The sequence below is a fragment of the Pteropus vampyrus genome, unplaced genomic scaffold, assembly GCF_000151845.1.
Source record: "Pteropus vampyrus isolate Shadow unplaced genomic scaffold, Pvam_2.0 Scaffold202, whole genome shotgun sequence".
Taxonomy (NCBI): domain Eukaryota; kingdom Metazoa; phylum Chordata; class Mammalia; order Chiroptera; family Pteropodidae; genus Pteropus; species Pteropus vampyrus.
The window spans coordinates 2,015,375-2,031,247 of NW_011888983.1; the positions used below are offsets into that span (position 1 = coordinate 2,015,375).

Below are 15,873 nucleotides of genomic sequence, written 5' to 3' on the forward strand. Positions count from 1 at the left end.
TAGCTGGCCAGTAGGAAACTGCAGAGAGCCAAATCATTCTCCTGCCTCCTAGGAGTCTTCCTGGGGTGGAGTGGTGGGTGTCAACTGGCCTCACTGACCCACAGCCTCTCCTGCTCCCTCAGGCTGGGGAGCTCCAGGGCCAGGGCTAAAGTTGGTGATCAGCACTAGAGCCCATCACACCCTCCCTGTGCCCTGCCCAGGCCATGATCCCCAGCCCCTCAACCCTCCATGCTTCCCTTTGATGTCTTACTGTACACTGTTATTCAGGCCACTTTCCCTGCAAATGTATGTGATTGCAGAGCATGCAAGACTAACAGGTAACCCACCCCAGCTTATCTGTAAAATTGCCCAGTGAAGTTTTGGAGATTTTTGGTTTTGATTTTTAAAGGAAGGGGTTGGCCAAAGAACCCTGGTTTACCACCAGCTTAGCTGATGAGTACCGAACTGTGCAGGCATTGACAGTGTTAGTAATAGTGCCTGCATTTATTACATGCCTACTTCATGCCATGTACTCTTCCAAGTGCTTTATGTATCTCAAGTCCTTTAATTGTCCCAAGAGCCCCATGGAAGGGGGTTCTGCTCTACAACCATGGCTCTCATCTATTTTGTACATGACCTTTTCTCAGCACCTAAGACAATGCATGCACACCGTAGACACCCAAATAAATATTTATGAAGTATCAAAAGATTCCTCATGTAAAGATGGGGTAACAGGCTGAGAGGGGTTAATAGCTTGCCCAAGGATATGCGGGATTTAAATATGCATTATACCCATTTTTCAGATGAAGAGACAGAGGAGAAATTAAGTGACTTCCCTGAGCCACACAGTCTGGCAGCTGCTGAGCCGGGTAGACAGTTGTCTTGGCCCCCAAGCATTCTGAAGCCCAAATCCACTCTTTGGCTCCTGCCCGCAGCAGTTCGGTGGGTGGGAACAACTCTGGGAGGAATTGTCTCCACAGTCCCACCTCCCCTCCACCTTCTGCTCTATCTCCAGGTGGGTGATGGAGGAGTGGGGCACCTGCAGCCGGAGCTGTGGGAAGCTGGGGGTGCAGACTCGGGGGGTACAGTGCCTGCTGCCCCTCTCCAATGGGACCTACAAGGCCATGCCAGCCAAGGCCTGCTCTGAGGACCGACCCGAGGCCCGGCGGCCCTGCCTCCGAGTGCCCTGCCCAGCCCAGTGGCGGACAGGAGCCTGGTCCCAGGTGAGTTGTCTTCAGAGGTTGGGAGGGACTGGGCCAATGGGGCACCTTCTCTGGAGAGTCAGATGGGTGGGTCTGGTTAGTGGAACTGCTGAGATCCTCTGGTGCCCCCTGCAGGCAGTTTCTGGCTAACTTTTTCTCCCCTTATCTGATTTGTTTTTTCTCAAATTATGTGGAACAGCTCCCACACTGGGCCATGGCCCTGAGCTAGGCCCTTACATTCATTTACCATCTGCCTTGACCTTCATGCAGTGCTTGGAGACATGGGCTAATATCCCCATGTTACAGATGAGCAAATTGAAGCACATTCTTGCACTCAAGAACTATTTACTGAGTGCCAGCTACATGCCAGGCACACTGAACTAGGAATGCTAGGAATCCAGCATCAGCCAGACAGATCTGATTCTTGTGCTTATAGGACTTATAGTCCAGTGAGAAAGACATAAAGGACAAATAAACCAATATCAAAAGCATTTACAAGTTGCAGTTGGAATTATGCAGGAAGCGAATGGATTAATGTATCAGAAAGGGCCTCTCTGAGGAGGTGACATTTGAGCTGAGACTTGAGGGGTGGGCCACAAGAAGCCCCTGGGGCAAGAACAACCTTACCATGTTCCAGAAACCAAAAGGACGGTGGGCCTGGAGCTTAACAAAAGGGGCAGGGGCTGCAGGAGGACACTGGAGAGGATGGCTTTATGGGGAGTTAGAACATATTCTCAGAGCAAAGGGGAACTGCTGAAGGGTTTTAGTGTGGGTATTACAAGCTCTGATTTCAGGTTTAAAGGCTCACTCTGGCAGCTCGGTAGAAAGTTCGTTGTTGGGAGGCCAGGGTAGAAAAAAGGAAACAGTAAGAAGGCTGTAGAGTAGTCCAGGTGCTTGTAGCTAGGCCTTAGAGGTGGCCACAGGGACATTTTTTGATGTCCTGGGTTTTCTGTTAAAAATTAATTTCATATGAACCTTGAAGACATTATGCTAAATGAAATAAGCCAGACATAAAATGACAAATACTGTATGATTCTACTGCCATGAGATACCTAGAGTAGTCGAATTCATTAAGTAAAACAGAAGGTAGAAGGGTGGTTTCCAGGGGATGAAGGGAGGGAGGAATAGGGTATTCATGTTTAATGAGGACAGAATGTCAGTTTGGGAAGATGAAAAGAGTTCTAGAGATAGATGATAGTGACAGTTGTACAACAGTGTGAATATACTTAATGCCACTGAACTGTACACCTAAAATGGTTAAAATGGTAAATTTCATATATGTTAAAAATTAAACATACCATAAGTAAAAACATCTCATTTCATCAGGGAAATAAGTCCAATGATTCTTATCACAATAGCAAAATATTCACTTATAAGAGATTGGACAAAAAAATCATGCAATAAAATATTATATATCGAGAAAAATGAATAAGCTCGAACTGTACTTATTAACATATATAAAACCTCAGAAAAATAAATTGAGGTGAGAAAAAGCACTGAAGTAAGAAAAAAGCACTTCCAATGGGATACAATTTTTCAAAGTTTAAAAAGGCATTATACAATATTTGCAAATATGCCAGGACGCTGAATTTATTAAAGCTGGAGGTAGTATTTGAACAGGTTTTCACGACCAACTTCCTCATGTTTCTGTATGTTTGAAATATTGCATAATAATGAGTATTTTTAAATAACCAAAAATCCCCATAAAACTCATGCAGATTTTATAGTCTTCTCCATAATATATAGATTTACTTTTTAAAATATAAAACAGAAAGATTGCTGGTCCCACAAAGGACCCTATAGATAAATCTAACAGAAAAGTGACAGATGGTAGGAGATGGTTGCCCCTTATAAGAATGACAAGCCCTTGAGAGCTATCGTTTATAATTATTCATCCCAGGAGAATTAGCCATCTTTGACCCGTGGTTCTGTGTGCCCTTGACCCTTGTGTCTCCCTCGGGTTGTGGCATGGCCAGTATGAGAAGTGGACCTCTGCGAGTTTTTCCCTATTCTACTAGGAGAGGCTGTAGTCAGTGCTTAAAACCTGGTGACCTGGTCACACAGGGCAGCCTTGCTTTTACAGCAGCCCTCACCCACCACCACCTGTTTATCAGAAGAGGAAGTGTGTGAGGTTCAGGGGGTGCTGTGTGTGGCAGGCCTTGCAAGCAGTTGGCTCTTGCTCCTTGTACCACACCTTTCTTCATGAAGACACTTTTCAACATACCTCTGCAAGCTGAGTTTTGGTAAATTGAGGTGCAAAGTCAATGAATGTCAGAGCTAGAAGGGTCCATGGTGACCCTGTCACCCAGCTCTCTGTTTAGCAAATGCCATGATCCAAGTCCCTGCATCACGTTACCAAGATATCATCAAGTAAACAGACCTGCCCTAGGTCCCAAGAGCCGGTGGATCGTAACAGGGGAGTTTGCCATGGTGATACACAAAATATTTAAAGAGACCAGAGTGGATGCAGACAGTGGTGCTGGAATGAGGTTAACCATTTAGTACATGGTAGAAGGGTTCATGAGGTTCTAAGCTTAGGACGGTGGCTATTTACCACCTGCGACAGGAGTATTTGATAACTGGTGTCCTGTCCTGGTGAGGCTGGTCAAGTGGAGACTTGGCACCCCTCTTTGAACCTTTTCTGTGCTGGGCATTGCCTGGATTGGAGCTCACCACCCCTTCCTCTATCTCTCTACCTGCCCCTCTCTGGCGACTGTGGCCTGACCTGGCCCCCGCCATGGCAGTGCTCTGCCACCTGCGGAGAGGGCATCCAGCAGCGGCAGGTGGTGTGCCGGACCAGTACCAACAGTCTTGGGCAATGCGAGGGGGACAAGCCAGACACTGTCCAGATCTGCAGCCTGCCTGCCTGCGGAGGTGAGCCAGATAGAATCGGGGGGAGGGAGAACAGGCAGGCCAAGATCTTCTGGCCTAGACATGAGACCCAGCCTGGCTTGCATTCTGGCTCCCTAGAAATCCCAAATACTAGAGCTGCTTTTCCGTGTTCATAGGAAATCTCCAGAACTCTACAGGGAGGCCTGACATCCGGGAACTCGCGACCCCAGAGAGGCAGTGGATACCACATTCTGGGCCCCTACATCCTATTAACAGGATATCATCAAGTAAGTGTATCTCTGGGCCCCACCGCCTCCCCAGACCTTCCAGTGGTCACGGTGCCACAAGTACGGGCCATGCAGTGGAGCAGACTTAGCTTTCAGTCTGACCCTGTGACCTTAGCCTCCCAGAGCCTCAGATTCCTCAGCTGTGAGGTGGGGATAATGCTTGTACTGGTCCCTGGTCCCTTATCTGCGATTCCAAAATGCTGAAATCTGCAAGTGTTTCCCCTAATTTGATACAGACTTATTTGGCAGCAAAATCTGACCAGAACTAATAAGAGATTAGTTATTCTGATACAGAAACATTGCCATATTTGATTATAAGATGACATCCCAGTCTCCACTGGGGATGTTATTAATATGAATGAACCAGATATTATTTTTCTAACATCAAAAGTTCTGAATTTTGAATCATATCTGGTTCCAAGATTTTTGGATAAACACCTATACATCTGAGCTGCCTTCATAGGGCTGTTGTGAGAATTAAATGAGATAATGCATGCAATTCTGTCCAGCTGTGAGCTAACAAAAAATAGTTATTTCTGTCTGCCTCATGATCAGGAGCCCATCAGTTCATTCTTCTACCCACCCATCTATCTATCCATCCATCCATCTATTCATCCATCAATCCATTCACCTACCCACCTACCCACCTATTCACCTTGGATCCACCACCCATCCGTCCACCCATTTATTCAGCCACCCATCTACCCACCCTTCCACCCACCCATCCATCTATCCACCCACCCATCTATTCATCTATCCATTTATCAATTGATCCACCCATCTACCAATCAATAAATATTGACCGAGCACCTGCTATGTACCAGGCTAAATGTGTATGTGCCCTTCCTAGATTCCTTTTCTCTTTCCTTTCCTCTCCTTCCCAAGAATCAGGGTTTTGCAAGATGAATAGCAGAAAGATCAGACCCTAACTTGTAATTAGAGGACCAATTAATTGACTGTGTGATCTTGTGCAAATCCCTGAACCTCTCTGAGTTCAGTGACTTCATCTGTAAAATAAAGGAGTCTGACTGGATGTCCTCAGAGGATTTTCTGGTTCTAACTCTGCTGCTTCTTTGCTCCTGTGCTGAGAGGCTCAGACTGTGCAAGTGCCTGGGTTTCCTTTCCTTTTCCTCCCAAGTGCAAAGGGTGGTGTTCTGATTCTGGTCCTAGAATTCTGGTGCCATCTAGAGGCCATAAATCTCCCACCTCCATGTTCTGTCTCTACACAGAGTTAGCACAGAAACACAAACCATTTTTAGATGCTATATGAACCGAAGCAAACAAAACTGGTATAGTGAGCACCCCTCTATGCCAGGAACTTTGTAAATGTTATTTATAATGTTATTATTCATTGGTAAATGTCAGCATTATCCCCATTTTACAGGTGAATAATCTGAGGGTTGGAGAGATTGATTTGCCCAAGGCCTCTAGAGCCTTGACTGTAACCTACATCTGATTGATTCCAAATTTATTGGTGGAGGGCTTAGTGTTCCAGATGTGTGCTGCCTGTGACAGGAAGTTTTATCTGCTTGTCACAAGTTGAATTACCTTGGCCTTGGCTGGGTGGATCAGACTCCCTTGGATTGATCAGGAGGAAGCGAGGGCTCCCACTTCCATCTAGAGCAGGCTTCCCAAGCCCTGCTGCAGATTAGAATCACCCAGTGCCAAGGCCACACCCAGACCATCCAGTCTCCCTGGATATGGGAGGTACACAGCGGTTATTTATAAAGTTTCCCAGGTGATGCCAGTTAGCAGCCAAGTCTGCCAGCTAATGATGAAGGGCTGTGGTTCTCAGGGTTTCCCAATGCATGGCATCACCTTAGAGTCTTGTCAGAACAGAGCTGGGGCCAACTTCCAGAGTTTCTGATTCAGGAGCTCTGGATGAGTCCTGAGAATTGGCATTTTCGACAAGCTTCGAAGTGATGCTGACACTGCAGGTTGGGGACCCCACTTTAAGAACCATTGCTCTAGGGGATTTTTGTTCTTCCACATAATAAGGGCTGTTCTTTAGTCTTATCTCTCCTGTCAGGCAGCCCTCTGTCTCCCCCTGGGATAAAGCTTTATAGTGAGTCCAGCCAGGGCAAGAGATGAAAGGCCTGCAGCTGGTGGGCTGAGTGGGAGGTGGGGGACTGTGTCTTGGTGTCACCTGGCTGATGGGCCTCCTTCCAGCATCAGTCCTTGTATTGTGTGTGCAGTGGAGCCCTGTGTGGGAGACAGGTCCATCTTCTGCCAGATGGAAGTGCTTGACCGCTACTGCTCCATTTCCGGCTACTACCGGCTGTGCTGTGAGTCCTGTACCAAGAAGACCTCAGGCCCTGATGCCAGCACAGACCCCCACCTGGCCTCACCACCACCCTTCTCCACTCTTGGAAGCCCCTTACCAGGACCCAAGGCCCCTCGAGATGCTGTGGAACCTACTGTGGAGCCAACAGGCTCAGCCAATCATCCACATGGCCAAGCCACACAGCTCCCAAGACCTCTGGGCACAAGGCCGCCAGTGACCCAGCGCCACTTTGCTCCCCAGAAAATGAGTCCTGAAGCATTCCAGGGCACTTCTGCTAGCACTGCCAAATGGCTGCCTTGGGGCTGGACCACCGGCACACCTGTGCCGGCTTCAGAGAATAAAAGGCAGCTCAGGGAAGACCTGAAGCACCCTGGCACTAGCCTTCCTGCCACCTCCCTGGTGACATGAGCCCCATCTTGCCCATCTCTCTAGTCAAGTTTACACTCTGTGTGCCCCAAGGCCCCTTGTCAGAGGACACACTGCAGGGCAGGGGCAAACACAGACTTCCTTTTAAATTATTCACCTTGTTATTCTAGTTTGGGGCTGTTGCATTTCACTCATGAAGTGAGTGTGTGAGGATGAAAAAGATCAGGGAAAGCCTTAACCCGAGATACCTCAGCAAGCAGCCCAGACAACCAAGATGAACCTCTCAGGGGCTCCTGTCTGTCTCCCCTGCCAGGACTGAGGGCCAGCTAACACCCTCTCCTCACAGCCACTGGGTCCCACACTTGATCCATTTGGCTGCCTGCCTTCGCCAGAACTTGCGGGACCTCTGTAGAGGCCCTGGCCCCTCTGCCCATAGAGGCAAAGCAGGACCAAGAAAAGTAAGGGGGGTGGGTACCCACAGGGCAGGTAGTCCAAGAGGAAGAGAGCTGGGGGTGAAGTGTGTGTTGAGGCTTCAGCTGCTGGGCTGGGGTGGATGGGAGGCAACTATCTCAGGCCCAGCTCTTCGTAGGAAGAACTCAATGCAGCTCCTCCAGCCAAGGCCAAGGAGCAGATCCAGCTTGTCTTCATAAGCTGAAGAGCAGTGTTGATGGCCACCTTTGCCCCCAAAGACAGCATTTCCTGTTACTTCTGGGGCCTCCAGGTTACAGGTGGGTGTCCCAGCCTCACCCCAGCCCACCCAAGAAGGGGGCTCTGGATACTCTAGAATGAGTGTCCTCCTCATCCAGGGATATCCCAACTGGTGCTAGAGCTCTGGCTGGCCCAGAAATGGGAACTTTGTCATCACTCCAGGGCATGACGGGAGAGAGTCTGGAAGGGGCCTTTGTGGAACACAGAGATGTGAACCTTCAGGTCATGCCCTGTCAATCATTGTCCTCTGCCAACAACCACTGGTGCTGGAGTCAGGGATCTTCTTCCCCGACGTGGCTCAAGCTGGGCCATAGATTTATGGTGCTGATTCGGGGTGGGCGGGGAGGTCAGGCCTCAGGGCTGAGGACCAGAGTCCACTCTTAGCTGGGTCCTGGAGATGACAAGGATGTGAGCCTCTGCCCCATGCTGGAATGGATAGGAGACACTGACCTACAGCACTGTGGTGCCTCGCTAACCTCCTCGTTACTTTCAAGGGCCAGTAACTTCCCTAGAACCTCTGTCTCCCTGAAAGCCACCTAAGTCCCCAAGATCCTGCCCAGGGGTCTTCACTCTGAGTCATGCAGAGGGTCTCCCAGACACCTCAGCAGGGGATAGAGGTGCTTGCCAGTTCTTCCTTCCCAGGGGCGAGGGGCTGTTCTGAGCCAGGCAAAGTGAGTGGAAAAAGAGAGCCCTGGAGGGGGCTCCCAGGTGCCCTCTCCCCCGCTGTCCGCCCCTCCCTGGATGTTGGAGCACACACTGAATCCTTCCTGAGACCCAGCCTGCCTGTGTTAGGGGTGTAAACTCTGTGCCTTTGAGAGTGAGATCTTTAAATTTTTATGTATTTATTAACATTGTCCTTGATGTTTTGTTTTGGACCCCAAAATGTTGTGTTGTGTTTTTCTTTTCTCTTTATTTTAGAGGACAGGGACAATGAAGGCACAGCTGTAATGTGCCGGGCTGGGCTGTAGCAAGATGATTGGGGGTGGGGACTGGACAGAGAGAGGCTTAAGGCACAAGAAGACTGGACACTCAGCCTCCCTGCCTTGGCTTCACTAGCTCTGAGACTCCTCTGAGCATTGACTAAGGATGGAGAGGTAAGGACAGGGCTGGGGGCCCCACTCAGGCTTCACCATCCATAATTTGGTTCTAAGGGTAGAAGTGCCTGGGAGATAGTTTTGGGATCTGCATAGCAAAGAATGTTCTAATTAGCAAAACTGTTCTAACATGTAAGGGGTGACTTCCTTGGAAGGTGGTAAGCACTCTTTCCCTGGAAAAGTCCAAATGGAATGTTGATGCTGGATAGGCAGTGGAAGAAATGTGATGCATCTTATTGAACGGGGAGGGCTCACATGAAACCGAAATGTGCTATGCAATTTAAAAATACCCATCCACACCTCACTGCCGCCGCCCCCCAATCCCCCCACCCCCAGCTGTCAGACATCACCAATCCATCACTGAGTGTATGGATTACTGTGTCACAGGCTTCTCCCTAACATTTGTGAGGCCCAGGACAAGGGCACAGAGAACCCCTCCAGGAACCTCACTCACATGGCTGTGGGGCAATCTAGCCCTCAAGTCCAAGCTTCATTTACATCCCTCTGTAAACAGCCCCTCCTTAGGAATGACTCCTTTTAAATAGCTACCACTTGGGCCTAGAGGTGCACACATGGTCACCCAGTTATGCCTTAGGGGGAACTGACTCCCCTAGGGAGATGCTAGCATAGGTACTAGAATTGTACTCAGGACCGTTCAAGCATGGAGTTCTGTGGGCCCAGCTATCCAGAGGGTGACCCACAAAGAGAGAGATCATAGGCCCCAGATGGACACATGCCCTTGACACAGTGCATTCCTTATGATGGTAGGTAGCATGGGCTGAGTGGGACCTCTAAGAGCCCAGCATCCCAGCTCTAACAGCCATCCTGACAGATTGCATGGGTCAGGGATAACATATACTATGTGCCAGGCACTGTGCTATGACCTTCACCTAATATCTCACTAAATTGTTACCACAACCCCATGGAGTTGGTGCTGTTATTATCTCCATTTCTCAGATAAACTGAGGCTCAGAGAGGTTGAGTCACTTGCCTAAAGTCACACAGCTAGCAAAAGGTAGAGACAATCTCTATGTAGGCAGCTGAGGGGAGATCACGTAATTAACAAAACATACCTGGAATTCTGTATGCAGGACAGCCTCTGTTATTCAGTAAGTGACAGTATTTGCAAAAAGAAAAGAGCTTGAGATTCCTAGTATTGAAGTAAGAGCCCAGATATTCCACTGACCGATTAACCTAATGCTTTGGCTGGGAACAGTTCTCATATAAAAGCAGAAGCCAAGGCTCAGAGCAAGGAAGTAGCTGCAGAAAGTCACACAGTGAATAGCCAAGTCTGGCTCTAAAACCACAATGATATAGCACTTCACACCCACTAGGATGGCTATAATTTTTAAAAGACAGATAATAACAAGTGTTATACTGCTGGTGGTAATGTAAAATGGTACAGTTGCTTTGGTAAACAGTATGGCTATCCCACAAAAGTTAAGCATAGTGTTATCATATGACTCAGCAATTCCACTCCTAGGTAGATACCCCAAAGAATTGAAAACATAGATCCACACAAAAATTTACACATAAATGTTCACAGCAGCACTATTCACAATAAGAAAAGGTAGAAACAACTCAAATGTCTATCAGCTGATGAACGGATACAAAAAATGTGGTATGTCCATACAGTGGAATATTATTTGGTCATAGAAAGAGTGAAATACTGATACATACTACAACATGGATGAACTTTAAAAACACTATGCTAAATGAAAGCCAGTCACACACACACACACACACACACACACACACACACACACGTGCACACACACACACACGTGCACACACAAAAATACTATATGATTCCATTTATGAAATGGCCAGAATAGGCAAATCCATAGAGACAGAAAATAGTTCAATGGTTGCATAGGGCAGGGGAAGCTTTGAGGTAAATGGAAAGTGATTAATGGGTATAGAAACCTATTGCAGACCTATCATAAAAAGATTCCTCATGGGTATAGGAGTTTCTTTTTGAGTGATGAAAATGTTCTAGAATTAATTGTTATACAACTCTGTGAATACTAAAAATCATTGAATTGAATATTTTAAACAGGTGGATTTTACGGTTTGTGAATTACATCTCAATGAAGCTGTTATATTAAAAATTAGTGGGGGAAACTGGGTGTGAGATGTGAGAACTCTGTACTATTTTCATATTTTTTCTGTAAACCTAAAACAGTTCTAAAATTAAAGTTTATTTTTAAAAAGTTATAGATAAAGAGAACATACCCAGTTGACTTACTGGCTTTCCAGGAAACAGTCTTCTCCCACCCGTCCAAGAAAACAAGGAAAATATAAAGCAGCAACATTCTTAGTTCTCAAGCTAAAGTTCAGAAGGGAGGGTGCACACATGGGTCCATGTAAGCAAACAAGAGAATCAAGAACTCATAGGAGGTCTTGATTGCAAATAGGAGGATTGGCTAGAAGTGTTCCAGATCCAACGTAAGCGAAAGCAAAAGAAACTGATGTTGTACCTATGCAAAAATTCTACAGAAAAAAAAAAAGGGAGGAAGGAATCAAGGAAGGAGAAGGAGACAGAAAGAATAGCAGCATGCAAAGGAAAGATGCACTATACATTCTGGAAGAAGATACCCCCAGGAATAGAAAAAAATATTAGATAAGAAATGTTTTTGCATTCTCAAAGACAACTCAGATTCTTTGAAACAAGAGTTTGAAGTTGAGACAAGGCAATAGAATGAGTCGAGAGGAGGTTGTGGGACTAAGAAAAGAAACCAAGGATAAAAATAATACCACTGCAGAGTTCATAAATATAGTAGAGCAATATTAAGGGTATAGTTGACATGATAGGAAACCGAGGCAAGAAAATGGGAGACAGATTTGAGAAATATCACACAGCATGCAGAAGAAATTAACCCAATGTGCAGTAGAGGTGATCTCTAGGACCATCCTCTGAACCCAGGAATAGGATGTACTTGCAAGCTGTTTGACCTTGGATAAATAACTTAACCTCTCTTCTGAATTCTTGTCTATAAAATTGTGCTGATAACAATATCTACCACATGGAGTTATTATGGGGTGTGCAGGGTCAAGAGGGTGGGCTCTGCCCACTGAAGCTGCCAGGATTGACTCCTGAGTCTGCTTATTATTTATAAGACCTTGAGCAAGTTACTTCTTTTTTCAGCTTCTTATCTGAAAAATTGTCATAACAATAGTATCTACCTCAGGTTCTAGTGTGGATTAAACACTTAAGAATTGGAGGGCACTTCTTAACATAATTTTATGAATATATGAATAGTTGTTCAGTTTATATACATTTGATATGTAAACAGTCAAGTCATGCTTAATGTTGAAAACAGCTATTTCCATTAAATGATTTTAAAATGCCCACTATCATCATTATTATTTAACATTATTCTCTGAAGGTATTAGCTAATGCAATCAGACAAGAAAAATTTTAAAAGGTATAAATATTTGAAAGGAGGTGTGGTCTGATCGAGACTTTATAAAAGAGTTTTGACACAGGCAAAATTAGATAGCCAGGGGAAGAAGGAAAGACTTGATCTCTGTGGCTCTGAGACCAGGGTTAAGGTTTGAGCAGCCAGGAAAGGAAACAAGTTCCCTGTTACTATAGTTGTCTAATCTGAGGTTGGACACCATGTTGCAGGTGCTGCAATGGGGGTCTCCCATGGGCTGGGAAGGGTGCTAGGGAGTTTCTGAGGAATTGCACAACAGTGGGATTCTAAGGTTCTTGCAGTGAGGTTAGAACTTCCCCTGTCTTCGCTGAAATGAGTCTCCAGCCTTTTCTCATTTATTTAAGTGGAGTGCGTGTGGCGGAGGGAGGGGTGATGGTTGAGCCAGCAAACTGTGCAGGGAGACGCTAACCCCCACTTGTGTCCTTAAGCCCAAAGTCTCGGGGTGGCTCTCTCATCTGCAATTTATGCTAGTCACCATTTCTCACAGTGTGGTAAATATACATACTCTGGTGGTACAATAGATGAACTTAGGCGGCACATGGAGGAACAATTTGATTTTAATACATTTATATTTATTTTTGTGTGTATGAGACTTTTATAAATCAAAACTATGATGCCGTGGATATTATTGAAAGGGAAAATCTGTCTTCATGCTTCAGGCAGAGAAGCAGAGGGTAAGGAGAGGAGAAATTCCAGGGCCTGGAGCCAGAGAAAACTTAGGAGTGACCCAAACATGGCTATGGCATCCTAACACCCAGCAGAAGTCAAATGGGGACCAAGCCGCTGCAGACAGGCAGTGCTGCTAAGCAGAACATACTCTGCAAAGCCAGACAGACTTACAGCCCAAAGCCCGGTCACTAGCCTGGCCTCTGGCCTGCACAGGATCAAAGGGGCATAGATAGCCCAGTACAGGTGACAAGGAAGGCAGGCCTGACACTACCTGCATTTCCAGGAAGGCCAGCAACAACTCTGACAAGTGCTTTGTGAGATGTCTGGATCCCTCAAATAACCTCTGGTGACTGTCTCCATGGGGATTAGCAATAACTCCCTTCAGACATGGGAAGAGGATGCAGCCCCGTTGGGGGACTTTCAAAAGGGCCAGGGTATCAGAGCAAACTCTGTCTTACTACACATCTAAGAAGCAGGGGAAGAGGAACCAGGAGGAAGAGTGGGTGACAGGCTGGAAATGAGAGAAGGGTTTACTTCTCTGTCTGGAGACAAGTGGTCCTTGGAAAATAACCTGCAAGATGGCAGTATAGCAGAAAGAGAACACTGACTGAGGAGCCCTCAGCCCTGGGTTTAAATCCACTATTGATTGGCTATGTGAACTTTCACATGTTACTGTAAAAGTGGATGATTATGCCTACCTTATAGGTTTCCTTGAGCATTAATGAGGTCAGATCACCCCATACAACCAGAGCTTGGCCATCCATGCTTTTTCAGTATAGCAGTGTCCCATTTGCATGTCATAGTGTTTATTTCCACAATGGTTTTATGTACACATGGTTCCACTCAGTCGCCTTATCTTTCTTTCCCTTGATAGATTGCGGGGCCGCTGAGAAAAATCTGTTCAAAATCTGTTCTCAAAATATATGGGTAAGAAGCCAGGCCCAGAACATGTCACCTTTAAGTGCAATGGCAATGGGTACAAAGGCCAAGGAGTGACACATGCATTTTGTGGGGAGTTGCAAAAGCAAACACAAGATAAAGAAAGCAAAATAAATAAATTTGAAAGAGTGGTCTAATCAATTTTGATGAGAGATACTCTCTATGGATAAGAAAAATGTGAGAATCTGCAGTGGAAAATAATCTCATGGCACTGTTTCCTGAAAAATTAAAGATGAGGTAGAAGGATTACCTAAAGAGCCAGGGTTTTTATGCCAGTTGTATGATTTATTTTGGAAGTAGATATCTTCTAGATTTTTTTACTGTGTGGATTTTAAAAAGTTATTTGTAGTGGAGGAGGGATAAACTCTCATAACCATAACTGCCAAGGGACAAGGACCCAGTGCCATAAAAAGACCTTCTGTTCAGTTCAGCCCCTTGATGAGGTTGGACAAGGCAATGTGGGGCTGGAGAGTTTGAGAAGAGAGTCTGGAGGAAGCCTAACTGCCGCATCGATAAAAAGAAAATGTGGGAGAAGTTCTGGTACCTGCCACAACATGGATGAGCCTTGAGGGCATTATGCTAAGCGAAATAAGCCAGACACAAAAGAACAAATATGTATGCATATACGATTCCATTTATATGACGTATCTAGAGTAGTCAGAGTCAGAGAGACAGAAATAGAATGGTGGTTGCCAGGGACTCAGAAGAGACGGGACAGGGGAGTTATTGGTTAATGGACACAGAGTTTCAGTTTTGCAAGATGAAGAGCGTTTCTGGAGATGAATGGAAGTGATAGTTGCACAATAATGTGAATGTACTTATTGCCACTAAACTGTACACTTAAAAATGGTCAAAATGGTGAATTTCGTGTGATGTCTATTTTACCACGATAAAAAAATTGGAAAAAAATAAATGTGGGCTTTCTGGGGGCAAACTGTTGGCAGGGGCGAGGACAGAGAAGGAGAAAGCAAGTGAGATGGCAAGGGGCATAGTTGTTATACGAGAGGCTGCCACCAGGGAAACATCCCCAGTAGGAGGACTTCAAAAAACAAGGCAATTTAATACTGACTGTGAAGCTGTTTGCTGGATCCACAGCAAATCCCCATCCAGCCCCTGATCTTGACTGAAGCCTACTGCATGCAAAGGTTTGTGTGAGTGGGATATTTGGGAAAACCTGGAGGGACTAAGTCCATCTGAACTGATGTGAAGTGGCTGAAAGTATGGAAAGGAGCTACAATCTATGGACTGAACTCAGTAGAAGTACAAACTCAAAGCCGCAGGTGACCATGACATTACAAATCATCAGTGCCTCCCTCCCCCTTTCAGGAAATTTGTAGAACTCTCAAGAAAAATATTGGACTTTCCAGAGGGTCAAGGCTATCTTCTTTAGAACTTAAAGGATAGAGACACCCTCAATGCATCTGGGTCACATTTATGTAATGTCCCTTTCCTCCTTGATCTTGCCAATGATCATTTTGCTAACCCTTATGTTTTTCAGAAATGTAACCACAACTTTTGGTGAGGGTTGCTGTTTGTAAGAGTACAGTGGGATTCTAGAACCAGACGTATGGGGTTTGGATCTGGGCTCTGCCACTTACTATGTGGCCCCTTTCTGAGCCTCAGTCTGTTTATCTATAAAATGAGAGTGATAACATTAATACTCTTTCATAGAGCTTTTGGGAGAATCAAATATAGTACCACAAAGTATGTAGAACAATTCACATAGTGTTTGAAGATAGAGTGAAGAAATAAAATGGAGTTATTATAGTCAGGCTGCTAAATTATTAAAATTAAGTAGGCTGAGGCATGAGGAAACAATTACTCTTGTTTTAACTGACTATGAGAACTTAAACTTTTGAACTTTCCAGTCCTGCGTCAATATCTGGATAAGAATCAGTGAGTTGTGTGTTAATGCCTGGACATACATCAAGTCTTTAGTTAACCATCTCAATGACCTCAAGAAGAAAATGTTCCATTGACCACATCTGAAGAATACCATCTTGGACCAATCCAAGGCCTAAGAATGCAGAACTGAATGAGCTTTTTACTATGAGAACCCTCAGCTTTTCTTTC

General features: G+C 45.7%; 1 protein-coding gene across 1 annotated transcript in view; it reads left to right on the plus strand.

Annotated features, from left to right (window-relative positions):
- ADAMTS14 (ADAM metallopeptidase with thrombospondin type 1 motif 14) overlaps window positions 1-8,739 on the plus strand; it is an 82,608-nt gene extending 73,869 nt beyond the window's left edge. Inside the window, exons 18-22 of the mRNA XM_011372187.2 lie at window positions 915-921; window positions 995-1,202; window positions 3,926-4,055; window positions 4,190-4,300; window positions 6,496-8,739. Coding sequence (XP_011370489.1) covers window positions 915-921; window positions 995-1,202; window positions 3,926-4,055; window positions 4,190-4,300; window positions 6,496-6,992 — 953 coding nt within the window. The 3' untranslated portion in view covers window positions 6,993-8,739. The remainder of the gene's footprint in view (window positions 1-914; window positions 922-994; window positions 1,203-3,925; window positions 4,056-4,189; window positions 4,301-6,495) is intronic.
- Window positions 8,740-15,873: the final 7,134 nt, after the last annotated feature.